This window comes from Oncorhynchus nerka, linkage group LG25 (assembly GCF_034236695.1).
Source record: "Oncorhynchus nerka isolate Pitt River linkage group LG25, Oner_Uvic_2.0, whole genome shotgun sequence".
NCBI classification, from domain to species: Eukaryota; Metazoa; Chordata; class Actinopteri; order Salmoniformes; family Salmonidae; genus Oncorhynchus; species Oncorhynchus nerka.
In genome coordinates, this window is record NC_088420.1 from 7,929,741 (window position 1) to 7,943,699 (window position 13,959).

Genomic DNA, 13,959 nt, shown 5'->3' on the forward strand with positions numbered 1-13,959 from the left:
CAGCAATGTTCCAACATCTACTGGAAAGCCTTCCCAGAAGAGTGGAGGCTGTTATAGTAGCAAAGTGGGGACCAACTCCATATTAATGCCCATGATTTTGTAGTCAGATGTTTGACGAGCAGGTGTCCACATACTTTTGGTCGTAGAGTAGTTGTAGAGTAGTGGTCTGAGGGCATACACTTAATGTGTTGTGAATTCTGTTGGGTAATGTAATGCAATGTTTTTAATTGTATACAACTGCCTTAATGTTGCTTAACCCCAGGAAGAATAGCTGCTGCCTTGGCAGGAACTAATGGAGATCCATAATAAACCCCAGGAAGAGTAGCTGCTGACATGGCAGGAACTAATGGGGATCCATAATAAACCCCAGGAAGGGTAGCTGCTGCCTTGACAGGAACTAATGGGGATCCATAATAAACCCCAGGAAGAGTAGCTGCTGCCTTGGCAGGAACTACTGGGGATCCCTAATAAACCCCAGGAAGAGTAGCTGCTGCCTTGTCAGGAACTAATGGGGATCCCTAATAAACCCCAGGAAGAGTAGCTGCTGCCTTGTCAGGAACTAATGGAGATCCATAATAAACCCCAGGAAGAGTAGCTGCTGACATGGCAGGAACTAATGGAGATTACATTTTACATTTAAGTCATTTAGTAGACGCTCTTATCCAGAGCGACTTACAAATTGGTGCGTTCACCTTAAGACATCCAGTGGAACAGCCACTTTACAATAGTGCATCTAAATCTTTTAAGGGGGGTGAGAAGGATTACTTTATCCTATCCTAGGTATTCCTGAAAGAGGTGGGGTTTCAGGTGTCTCCGGAAGGTGGTGATTGACTCCGCTGTCCTGGCGTCGTGAGGGAGTTTGTTCCACCATTGGGGGGCCAGAGCAGCGAACAGTTTTGACTGGGCTGCGCGGGAACTGTACTTCCTCAGTGGTAGGGAGGCGAGCAGGCCAGAGGTGGATGAACGCAGTGCCCTTGTTTGGGTGTAGGGCCTGATCAGAGCCTGGAGGTACTGAGGTGCCGTTCCCCTCACAGCTCCGTAGGCAAGCACCATGGTCTTGTAGCGGATGCGAGCTTCAACTGGAAGCCAGTGGAGAGAGCGGAGGAGCGGGGTGACGTGAGAGAACTTGGGAAGGTTGAACACCAGACGGGCTGCAGCGTTCTGGATGAGTTGTAGGGGTTTAATGGCACAGGCAGGGGAGCCCAGCCAACAGCGAGTTGCAGTAATCCAGACGGGAGATGACAAGTGCCTGGATTAGGACCTGCGCCGCTTCCTGTGTGAGGCAGGGTCGTACTCTGCGGATGTTGTAGAGCATGAACCTACAGGAACGGGCCACCGCCTTGATGTTAGTTGAGAACGACAGGGTGTTGTCCAGGATCACGCCAAGGTTCTTAGCGCTCTGGGAGGAGGACACAATGGAGTTGTCAACCGTGATGGCGAGATCATGGAACGGGCAGTCCTTCCCCGGGAGGAAGAGCAGCTCCGTCTTGCCGAGGTTCAGCTTGAGGTGGTGATCCGTCATCCACACTGATATGTCTGCCAGACATGCAGAGATGCGATTCGCCACCTGGTCATCAGAAGGGGGAAAGGAGAAGATTAATTGTGTGTCGTCTGCATAGCAATGATAGGAGAGACCATGTGAGGTTATGACAGAGCCAAGTGACTTGGTGTATAGCGAGAATAGGAGAGGGCCTAGAACAGAGCCCTGGGGGACGCCAGTGGTGAGAGCGCGTGGTGAGGAGACAGATTCTCGCCACGCCACCTGGTAGGAGCGACCTGTCAGGTAGGACGCAATCCAAGCGTGGGCCGCGCCGGAGATGCCCAACTCGGAGAGGGTGGAGAGGAGGATCTGATGGTTCACAGTATCGAAGGCAGCCGATAGGTCTAGAAGGATGAGAGCAGAGGAGAGAGAGTTAGCTTTAGCAGTGCGGAGCGCCTCCGTGATACAGAGAAGAGCAGTCTCAGTTGAATGACTAGTCTTGAAACCTGACTGATTTGGATCAAGACGGTCATTCTGAGAGAGATAGCGGGAGAGCTGGCCAAGGACGGCACGTTCAAGAGTTTTGGAGAGAAAAGAAAGAAGGGATACTGGTCTGTAGTTGTTGACATCGGAGGGTGTAGGTTTTTTCAACTCATCGAGTGTAGGTTTTTTCAGAAGGGGTGCAACTCTCGCTCTCTTGAAGACGGAAGGGACGTAGCCAGCGGTCAGGGATGAGTTGATGAGCGAGGTGAGGTAAGGGAGAAGGTCTCCGGAAATGGTCTGGAGAAGAGAGGAGGGGATAGGGTCAAGCGGGCAGGTTGTTGGGCGGCCGGCCGTCACAAGACGCGAGATTTCATCTGGAGAGAGGGGGGAGAAAGAGGTCAGAGCACAGGGTAGGGCAGTGTGAGCAGAACCAGCGGTGTCGTTTGACTTAGCAAACGAGGATCGGATGTCGTCGACCTTCTTTTCAAAATGGTTGATGAAGTCATCTGCAGAGAGGGAGGGATGAGGGGGGGGGAGGATTCAGGAGGGAGGAGAAGGTGGCAAAGAGCTTCCTAGGGTTAGAGGCAGATGCTTGGAATTTAGAGTGGTAGAAAGTGGCTTTAGCAGCAGAGACAGAAGAGGAAAATGTAGAGAGGAGGGAGTGAAAGGATGCCAGGTCCGCAGGGAGGCGAGTTTTCCTCCATTTCCGCTCGGCTGCCCGGAGCCCTGTTCTGTGAGCTCGCAATGAGTCGTCGAGCCACGGAGCGGGAGGGGAGGACCGAGCCGGCCTGGAGGATAGGGGACATAGAGAGTCAAAGGATGCAGAAAGGGAGGAGAGGAGGGTTGAGGAGGTAGGTTGGAGAAGGTTTGAGCAGAGGGAAGAGATGATAGGATGGAAGAGGAGAGAGTAGCGGGGGAGAGAGAGCGAAGGTTGGGACGGCGCGATACCATCCGAGTAGGGGCAGTGTGGGAAGTGTTGGATGAGAGCGAGAGGGAAAAGGATACAAGGTAGTGGTCGGAGACTTGGAGGGGAGTTGCAATGAGGTTAGTGGAAGAACAGCATCTAGTAAAGATGAGGTCGAGCGTATTGCCTGCCTTGTGAGTAGGGGGAAGGTGAGAGGGTGAGGTCAAAAGAGGAGAGGAGTGGAAAGAAGGAGGCAGAGAGGAATGAGTCAAAGGTAGACGTGGGGAGGTTAAAGTCGCCCAGAACTGTGAGAGGTGAGCCGTCCTCAGGAAAGGAGCTTATCAAGGCATCAAGCTCATTGATGAACTCTCCGAGGGAACCTGGAGGGCGATAAATGATAAGGATGTTAAGCTTGAAAGGGCTGGTAACTGTGACAGCATGGAATTCAAAGGAGGCGATAGACAGATGGGTAAGGGGAGAAAGAGAGAATGACCACTTGGGAGAGATGAGGATCCCGGTGCCACCACCCCGCTGACCAGAAGCTCTCGGGGTGTGCGAGAACACGTGGGCGGACGAAGAGAGAGCAGTAGGAGTAGCAGTGTTATCTGTGGTGATCCATGTTTCCGTCAGTGCCAAGAAGTCGATGGACTGGAGGGAGGCATAGGCTGAGATGAACTCTGCCTTGTTGGCCGCAGATCGGCAGTTCCAGAGGCTACCGGAGACCTGGAACTCCACGTGGGTCGTGCGCGCTGGGACCACCAGATTAGGGTGGCCGCGGCCACGCGGTGTGGAGCGTTTGTATGGTCTGTGCAGAGAGGAGAGAACAGGGATAGACAGACACATAGTTGACAGGCTACAGAAGAGGCTACGCTAATGCAAAGGAGATTGGAATGACAAGTGGACTACACGTCTCGAATGTTGAGAAAGTTAAGCTTACGTAGCAAGAATCTTATTGACTAAACTGATACAGTACTGCTGAAGTAGACTAGCTGGCAGTGGCTGCGTTGTTGACTTTGTAGGCTAGCTGGCAGTGGCTGCGTTGTTGGCACTACACTAATCAAGTCGTTCCGTTGAGTGTGATAGTTTCTACAGTGCTGCTATTCGGGGGCTAGCTGGCTAGCTAGCAGTGTTGATTATGTTACGTTGCGTTAAAAGAACGACAATAGCTGGCTAGCTAACCTAGAAAATCGCTCTAGACTACACAATTATCTTTGATACAAAGACGGCTATGTAGCTAGCTACGATCAAACAAATCAAACCGTTGTACTGTAATGAAATGAAATGAAAATGTGATACTACCTGTGGAGCGAAGCGGAATGCGACAGGGTTGTTGAGTGAGGAAGTTCTATTCGGTAGACGTTGGCTAGCTGTTGGCTAGCTAGCAGTGTCTCCTACGTTAAGGACGACAAATAGCTGGCTAGCTAACCTCGGTAAATTAAGATAATCACTCTAAAACTACACACTCTAAACTACACAATTATCTTGGATACGAAGACAGCAAAGACAACTATGTAGCTAGCTAACACTACACTAATCAAGTCGTTCAGTTGAGTGTAATAGTTTTTACAGTGCTGCTATTCGGAAGACGGTGGACGTTTGCTAGCTGGCTAGCTGGCTAGCTGCTGGGCAGATAGCAGTGTAGACTACGTTAGGACGACGAAATACGATAATTACGCAATTATCTTTGATACAAAGACGGCTATGTAGCTAGCTAAGAAGAAATTGCTAAGATTAGACAAATCAAACCGTTGTACTATAATGAAATGTAATGAAATGTAATGAAAAGTTATACTACCTGCGGACCGAAGCGCTCGGATGCGACCGCTCGCTCCAACCCCAGGAATAAACCCCAGGAAGAGTATCTGCTGACATGGCAGGAACTAATGGGAATCCACAATAATTAGAAAGTACAGCAGATAGTTTGTGAAAAACACCCACCATCTCCCCTATACAGGAGGCCTAAGGAGGTGCCGTTGCTGCCCTCTCTGGACTATGACAAGCTGAAGAGAGACTTGCTGGGGGGATCAGACAGACTCAAGGCCCTGCTGCTCCAGGCCCTGTGCTGGGTCAGTCAGACAGCCTGGACATGCCTAGGCCTACTGCTACTGCTCTGTCTCTATGTGTCTCTATGTGTCTCTGTCTCTATGTGTCTCTGTCTCTTTGTCTCTGTCTGCATGTGTCTCTGTTTCTCTGTCTCTATGTGTCTCTGTCTCTTTGTCTCTGTCTCGATGTGTCTGTGTCTCTATGTGTCTCTGTGTCTGTCTCTCTGTGTCTATGTCTCTGTCTCTTTGTCTCTATCTGTCTATGTCTCTATGTATATCTGTCTCTGTGTCTTTGTGTCTCTCCGCCTCTCTTTCTCTGTGTCTCCCTTTCACTCTGTGTCTCTCTCTCTCTCTCTGTGCCTGTCTGTCTCTGTGCATTGATGACTCTGTGTCTCTCTGCCTCTGTGTCTCTAGGTCTCTGTGCCTCTCTGCCGGTCTGTCTGCCTACCTGCCTGTCTATCTGTCTGTTTGCCAGTCTGTCTGCCTGTCTGTGTCATCACCTTGTGTGTTCTCCTATCCCCAGAGACTGACCCGTTCTCTCCAAGGTGAGCAGAGGGACACGGTACTGCAGGCCTACGTCAGCAACGACCTCTTGGATTGCCACAGCACCAGACAGGTGGGTTAACATTAGAAGCCTTCTCCCTAAGTTTGTTTTATTCACTGCTTTAGCACACTCCGCCAACCCAGATGTCCTAGCCTTGTCTGAAACCTGGCTTAGGAAGGCCACCAAAAATCCTGAAATTTCCATCCCTAACTATAAAATTTTCCTACAAGATAGAACTGCCAAATGGGGCGGAGTTAGCCTGCAGAATTCTGTCATACTATCCAGGTCTGTGCCCAAACAATTCGAGCTTCTACTTTTAAAAATCCACCTTTCCAGAAGCAAGTCTCTCACTGTTGCCCAGTTTTGCCCTGGATGTGAATTGATCGCCCTCCACCTATCTTCAGAGTTTGTACTGTTAGGTTACCTAAACTGGGACATGCTTAACATCCCGGACGTTCTACAATCTTAGCTAGATGCCCTCAATCTCACACAAATCATCAAGGAACCTACCAGGTACAACCCTAAATCCGTAACCATGGGCACCCTCTTAGATATCATCCTGACCAACCTGCCCTCTAAATACACCTCTGCTGTCTTCAACCAGGATCTCAGAGATCACTGCCTCCTTGCCTGCGAGTGTACTGGGTCATTGGTCAAACAACCATCCCTCATCACTGTCAAACGCTCCCTAAAACACTTCGGCGAGCAGGCCTTTCTAATCGACCTGGCACATGTATCCTGGAAGGATATTGACCTCATCCCGTCAGTAGAGGATGCCTGGTTGCTCTTCAAAATTTAAATAAGGATGCAGAAATACAGAGATACAGAAATTTGCTTCCTGTAGCACTAATTCCCAAAAGTTTTGGGACACTGTCCAAAGTCCTGCTGGTGATTTTCTGATCCACCTCTACGCAGACGACACCATTCTGTATACATCTGGCCCTTCTTTGGACACTGTGGTAACAAACCTCCAAACGAGCTTCAACGCCATACAACACTCTTTCCGTGGCCTCCAACTGCTTTTAAATGCTAGTAAAACTAAGTGCATGCTCTTCAACCAATTGCTGCCTGCACCCGCCCGCCCGACTAGCATCACTGCTCTGGACGGTTCTGACCTAGAATATGTGGACAACTACAAATACCTAGGTGTCTGGTTAGACTGTAAACTCTCCTTCCAGGCTCACATTAGGCATCTCCAATCCAAAATTAAATCTAGAATCGGCTTCCTATTTCGCAACAAAGCCGCCTCCACTCATGCCGCCAAACATACCCTCGTAAAACTGACTATCCTACCGATCCGGCAATGTCATTTACAAAATAGCCCCCAACACTCGAACTGGATGTAGTCTATCACAGTGCCATCCGTTTTGTCACCAATGCCCCATATACTACCGACCACTGCGACCTGTATGCTCTCGTTGGCTGACCATCGCTTCATATTCGTTGCCAAACCCACTGGCTCCAGGTCATCTATAAGTCTTTGCTAGGTAAAGCCCCGCCTTATCTCAGCTCACTGGTCAACATAGCAGCACCCACCCGTAGCATGTGCTCCAGCAGGTATATTTCACTGGTCATCCCCAAAGCCAACTTCTTTGGCTGCCTTTCCTTCCAGTTTTCTGCTGCCAATGACTGGAACGAATTGCAAAAATCAATGAAGCATTTGTCTTATATCTCCTCCTCTAATTTTAAGCATCAGCTGTCAGAGCAGCTTACAGATCACTGTACCTGTACACAGCCAATCTGTAAATAGCCCACCCAACTACCTCATCCCCATATTATTACTTACCCTCTTGCTCTTTTTCACCCCAGTATCTCTACTTGCACATCATCATCTGCACATCTATCACTCCAGTATTAATGCTAAAGTGTAATTATTTTCACCTCTAGGGCCTATTTATTGCCTACCTCCCTACTCTTCTACATTTGCACTGTACATTGATTTTTCTTTTCTATTGTGTTATTGACTGTGCATTTGTTCATGTGTAACTCTGTGTTTTTGTCGCACTGCTTTGCTTTATCTTGGACAGATCACAGTTGTAAATGAGAACTTGTTCTCAACTGGTCTACCTGGTTAAATAAAAGTGAAATAAAAATACAATTAAAACAGGCTGGGTGGTGTTGGGTGAAATTGCCACTTGACACTGATCTTGGGTCAGTTTAGCATTTTCCCCAATAATGGTGAATGTTAGGATTGGCAGATGGAGAAACTGATCCTAGATCTGTACCTATGGGGGAACTTCAGCTCGGCACTTACAGGGTGGCATTAGGTTCTGGTACAACCATGAGGTAACCATTAGACATATTATCTAACAGAACCATAGGGGCTTTGTCACGATTCTCTCCTCCCCAAAGTGGGCACTCGTTCACTTCCCTTTAAGGGTGTGAAGCGTTGCTAAGTGCACTCTTCAGAGAGAAGAATCTGAATAAGGCCTTTTTGTTTCATTTAATGGATCTCTTGAATGGCTAAAGAGACCACTCACAGGCTTTCACGGGTTCTAAATGTTGGGATGATTTCATATTGGAAATGATGGTAGGTCATGAACTCTTTTTGGTAAGGCCAAAGTTCATCAGCCTCTCTCAAGTAGGCTAGATACCACATTTCATTTGACAGTAGTAATGTGCTGGTTTAAAATGTCTCTCACACACATGCAAAACACACACACACACACACACACACACACCCACCCTCTCCTGGTAAGAAAGACAATAAATTGAACATCTGAACATCTCACTGTCTTCAGTAAACATGCTATCTTAATCTCATTATTTTAACCTGTTACGAAACAGCCTCTCCCTCCGATTCAGTGCCAGTACTTCCGTTTTTTTTCCTGGCTTCTAGAATTACCACACTAGGGAAGGAATGCCCCTGTATCATTGGTCCTACGATTCACTGCTTCGCTAGCAGATGGTTTTCCCCGAGAGTAAGGAGAAGCGGCTTTTGTAACGAGGTTTGTTTTTAGTTTTTTCTCAAAAGAAAACACAAAAAAAAGAGAACTCCCCTTTTTTCCACTGTAACTGTCAACTACAGGAGGATTCATGAGCCCACTCTCAATGAGTGTAGACAGATTGCCGCTGTCGCTCTGCTAATGCCAACTACAGGAGGATTCATGAGCCCACTCTCAATGAGTGTAGACAGATTGCCGCTGTCGCTCTGCTAATGTCAACTACAGGAGGATTCATGAGCCCACTCTCAATGAGTGTAGACAGCCTACCGCTGTCGCTCTGCTAATGCCAACTACAGGAGGATTCATGAGCCCACTCTCAATGAGTGTAGACAGATTGCCGCTGTCGCTCTGCTAATGTCAACTACAGGAGGATTCATGAGCCCACTCTCAATGAGTGTAGACAGATTGCCGCTGTCGCTCTGCTAATGTCAACTACAGGAGGATTCATGAGCCCACTCTCAATGAGTGTAGACAGATTGCCGCTGTCGCTCTGCTAATGTCAACTACAGGAGGATTCATGAGCCCACTCTCAATGAGTGTAGACAGATTGCCGCTGTCGCTCTGCTAATGTCAACTACAGGAGGATTCATGAGCCCACTCTCAATGAGTGTAGACAGATTGCCGCTGTCGCTCTGCTAATGCCAACTACAGGAGGATTCATGAGCCCACTCTCAATGAGTGTAGACAGATTGCCGCTGTCGCTCTGCTAATGTCAACTACAGGAGGATTCATGAGCCCACTCTCAATGAGTGTAGACAGATTGCCGCTGTCGCTCTGCTAATGTCAACTACAGGAGGATTCATGAGCCCACTCTCAATGAGTGTAGACAGATTGCCGCTGTCGCTCTGCTAATGTCAACTACAGGAGGATTCATGAGCCCACTCTCAATGAGTGTAGACAGCCTGCTGCTGTCGCTCTGCTAATGGCTACTACAGAAGGATTCATGAGCCCACTCTCAATGAGTGTAGACAGCCTACCGCTGTCGCTCTGCTAATGCCAACTACAGGAGGATTCATGAGCCCACTCTCAATGAGTGTAGACAGATTGCCGCTGTCGCTCTGCTAATGTCAAATACAGGAGGATTCATGAGCCCACTCTCAATGAGTGTAGACAGCCTACCGCTGTCGCTCTGCTAATGTCAACTACAGGAGGATTCATGAGCCCACTCTCAATGAGTGTAGACAGATTGCCGCTGTCGCTCTGCTAATGTCAAATACAGGAGGATTCATGAGCCCACTCTCAATGAGTGTAGACAGCCTGCTGCTGTCGCTCTGCTAATGCCAACTACAGGAGGATTCATGAGCCCACTCTCAATGAGTGTAGACAGATTGCCGCTGTCGCTCTGCTAATGCCAACTACAGGAGGATTCATGAGCCCACTCTCAATGAGTGTAGACAGATTGCCGCTCTGCTAATTCCAACTACAGGAGGATTCATGAGCCCACTCTCAATGAGTGTAGACAGATTGCCGCTGTCGCTCTGCTAATGCCAACTACAGGAGGATTCATGAGCCCACTCTCAATGAGTGTAGACAGCCTGCTGCTGTCGCTCTGCTAATGCCAACTACAGGAGGATTCATGAGCCCACTCTCAATGAGTGTAGACAGCCTGCTGCTGTTGCTCTGCTAATCGTCAGATGGGGGGAGGAGGTAGGGTGCCCACGTGGGTAATTGGGGGGCCCTGCTTGGATTGAGTTATTAAAACAATTATTTATTTTTTAAACTGCACATTTGACTGATCAATTGTGTGAGTCAGGGACTGGGCACAAGAAGCAAAAACACTACAAATTTTTTTTATTTTCACACCACAGGAGCCCGCTCTCATAATACACCGGAGAGAATAATTTTTGCCACAGAGGGTCAATAGTTAAAAAAAAATAATAACTGTGGATTGAATTTGATCACAAGTTCATACAGGTAACTGACAAAATAAAGGAAACACCACGAGCAGCCAGAACAGCTTCAATACACCTTCACATAGATTCTACAAGTGGACCTAAACCCTACCAGGAAAATGAACCCCACACACCATAACATAAACTTTGTATCCCTCATTTACTCAAATGTTTTCTTTATTTTGGCGGTTAGCGGTCATTTGGAAAGCATGCGTGCCAAATATGGAACAGCTTGTTGTGTTGTTGCCATAGACATATAATCCATAGAAGGTATTTGGAACCTTTAACCCTGGCAATTTGACTGTAAACACATGGGTGCACCAGCAATGTCTGCCAGTCCTGACTTGAATAGGAACTGCCATCTATGGATTATATGTCTATGGTTGGTTGCAGCTGTCTGTTTGCCTTTTGCAAATACATTTGCAGGAAAAACGTACAGTTTGGAAAAGAGAAGACTAATCTGTCTGTAGAAACAATAGAAACAACTCCCAATGTTGAGCGAACAGCAGCACTGTTTTTCAAAGTAGCTCGTCTTGAGATAGGCTATTGCCAAGAGGAGCGCATCGGCCATCAGCATGAGTAGTAGCCTATTGCTTCATCTTCATCATTGAGTGAGTCAGTGTGCCACTGTAGCCTATAATACATATATACAATACCAGTCAAAAGTTTGGACACACCTACTCATTCAAGGGTTTTTCTTTATTTTTACTATTTTCTACATTTGTAGAATAATAGTGAACACATGGAAACTATGAAATAACACATGTACTAAAGCAAAAAATATATTTTAGATTCTTCAAAGTAGCTACTTTTTGCATTGTTGACAGCTCTGCACACTCTTGGCAATCTCTCAACCAGCTTCACCTGGAATACTTTTTCAACAGTCTTGAAGGAGTTCCCACATATGCTGAACATTTGTTGCCTGCTTTTCCTTCACTCTGCAGTCCAACTCATCCCAAACCATCTCAATTGTGTTGAGGTCGGGTGATTGTGGAGGCCAGGTCATCTGATGCAGCACTCCATCACTCTCCTTCTTGGTCAAATAGCCCTTACACAGCCTGGAGGTGTGTTTTCGGTCATTGTCCTGTTGAAAAACAAATGTTTGTCCCACTTAGCACAAACCAGATGGGATGGCGTATCGCTGCAGAATGCTGTGGTAGACATGATGGTTAAGTGTGCCTTGAGTTCTAAATAAATCACTGACAGTGTCACCAGCAAAGCACCCCCAGACCATCACACCTCCTCCTCCATGCTTCATGGTGGGAACCACACATGCAGAGATCATCTGTTCACCTCTGCGTTTCACAAAGATACAGCAGTTGGAACCAAAAATCTCAAATTTGGACTCATCAGACCAAAGGACAGATTTCCACCAGTCTAATGTCGATTGCTTGTTTTTCTTGACCCTAGCAAGTCTCTTCTTCATATTGGTGTCCTTTAGTAGTGGTTTCTTTGCAGCAATTCGACCATAACGGCCTGATTCACATAGTCTCTTCTGAACAGTTGATGTTGAGATGTGTCTGTTACTTGAACTCTGTGAAACATTTATTTGGGTTGCAATCAGGTGCAGTTAACTGTAATGAATTTAGGTAACTCTGGGTCTTCCTTTCCTGTGGCGGTCCTCATGAGAGACAGTTAACTCTAATGAACGTATCCTCTGTAGCAGAGGTAACTCTGGGTCTTCCTTTCCTGTGGCGGTCCTCATGAGAGACAGTTAACTCTAATGAACGTATCCTCTGCGGCAGAGGTAACTCTGGATCTTTCTGTCCTGTGGTGGTCCTCATGAGAGCCAGTTTCATTTACATTACATTACATTTAAGTCATTTAGCAGACGCTCTTATCCAGAGCGACTTACAAATTGGTGCATTCACCTTATGACATCCAGTGGAACAGCCACTTTACAATAGTGCATCTAAATCTTTTAAGGGGGGTGAGAAGGATTACTTTATCCTATCCTAGGTATTCCTTAAAGAGGTGGGGTTTCAGGTGTCTCCGGAAGGTGGTGATTGACTCCGCTGTCCTGGCGTCGTGAGGGAGTTTGTTCCACCATTGGGGGGCCAGAGCAGCGAACAGTTTTGACTGGGCTGAGCGGGAACTGTACTTCCTCAGTGGTAGGGAGGCGAGCAGGCCAGAGGTGGATGAACGCAGTGCCCTTGTTTGGGTGTAGGGCCTGATCAGAGCCTGGAGGTACTGAGGTGCCGTTCCCCTCACAGCTCCGTAGGCAAGCACCATGGTCTTGTAGCGGATGCGAGCTTCAACTGGAAGCCAGTGGAGAGAGCGGAGAAGCGGGGTGACGTGAGAGAACTTGGGAAGGTTGAACACCAGACGGGCTGCGGCGTTCTGGATGAGTTGTAGGGGTTTAATGGCACAGGCAGGGAGCCCAGCCAACAGCGAGTTGCAGTAATCCAGACGGGAGATGACAAGTGCCTGGATTAGGACCTGCGCCGCTTCCTGATCATGGAACGGGCAGTCCTTCCCCGGGAGGAAGAGCAGCTCCGTCTTGCCGAGGTTCAGCTTGAGGTGGTGATCCGTCATCCACACTGATATGTCTGCCAGACATGCAGAGATGCGATTCGCCACCTGGTCATCAGAAGGGGGAAAGGAGAAGATTAATTGTGTGTCGTCTGCATAGCAATGATAGGAGAGACCATGTGAGGTTATGACAGAGCCAAGTGACTTGGTGTATAGCGAGAATAGGAGAGGGCCTAGAACAGAGCCCTGGGGGACACCAGTGGTGAGAGCACGTGGTGAGGAGACAGATTCTCGTCACGCCACCTGGTAGGAGCGACCTGTCAGGTAGGACGCAATCCAAGCGTGGGCCGCGCCGGAGATGCCCAACTCGGAGAGGGTGGAGAGGAGGATCTGATGGTTCACAGTATCGAAGGCAGCCGATAGGTCTAGAAGAATGAGAGCAGAGGAGAGAGAGTTAGCTTTAGCAGTGCGGAGCACCTCCGTGATACAGAGAAGAGCAGTCTCAGTTGAATGACTAGTCTTGAAACCTGACTGATTTGGATCAAGAAGGTCATTCTGAGAGAGATAGCGGGAGAGCTGGCCAAGGACGGCACGTTCAAGAGTTTTGGAGAGAAAAGAAAGAAGGGATACTGGTCTGTAGTTGTTGACATCGGAGGGATCGAGTGTAGGTTTTTTCAGAAGGGGTGCAACTCTCGCTCTCTTGAAGACGGGAGGGACGTAGCCAGCGGTCAGGGATGAGTTGATGAGCGAGGTGAGGTAAGGGAGAAGGTCTCCGGAAATGGTCTGATGAAGAGAGGAGGGGATGGGGTCAAGCGGGCAGGTTGTTGGGCGGCCGGCCGTCACAAGACGCAAGATTTCATCTGGAGAGAGAGGGGAGAAAGAGGTCAGAGCACAGGGTAGGGCAGTGTGAGCAGAACCAGCGGTGTCGTTTGACTTAGCAAACGAGGATCGGATGTCGTCGACCTTCTTTTCAAAATGGTTGACGAAGTCATCTGCAGAGAGGGAGGAGGGGGGGGGGGAGGAGGATTCAGGAGGGAGGAGAAGGTGGCAAAGAGCTTCCTAGGGTTAGAGGCAGATGCTTGGAATTTAGAGTGGTAGAAAGTGGCTTTAGCAGCAGAGACAGAAGAGGAAAATGTAGAGAGGAGGGAGTGAAAGGATGCCAGGTCCGCAGGGAGGCGAAGTTTTCCTCCATTTCCG

General features: G+C 48.4%; 1 protein-coding gene across 1 annotated transcript in view; it reads left to right on the forward strand.

Annotated features, from left to right (window-relative positions):
• LOC115109749 (lisH domain-containing protein ARMC9) overlaps nt 1-13,959 on the forward strand; it is a 101,199-nt gene that overhangs the window by 26,636 nt on the left and 60,604 nt on the right. The window contains 2 exon segments of the mRNA XM_065009511.1: nt 4,822-4,933; nt 5,433-5,525. Coding sequence (XP_064865583.1) covers nt 4,822-4,933; nt 5,433-5,525 — 205 coding nt within the window.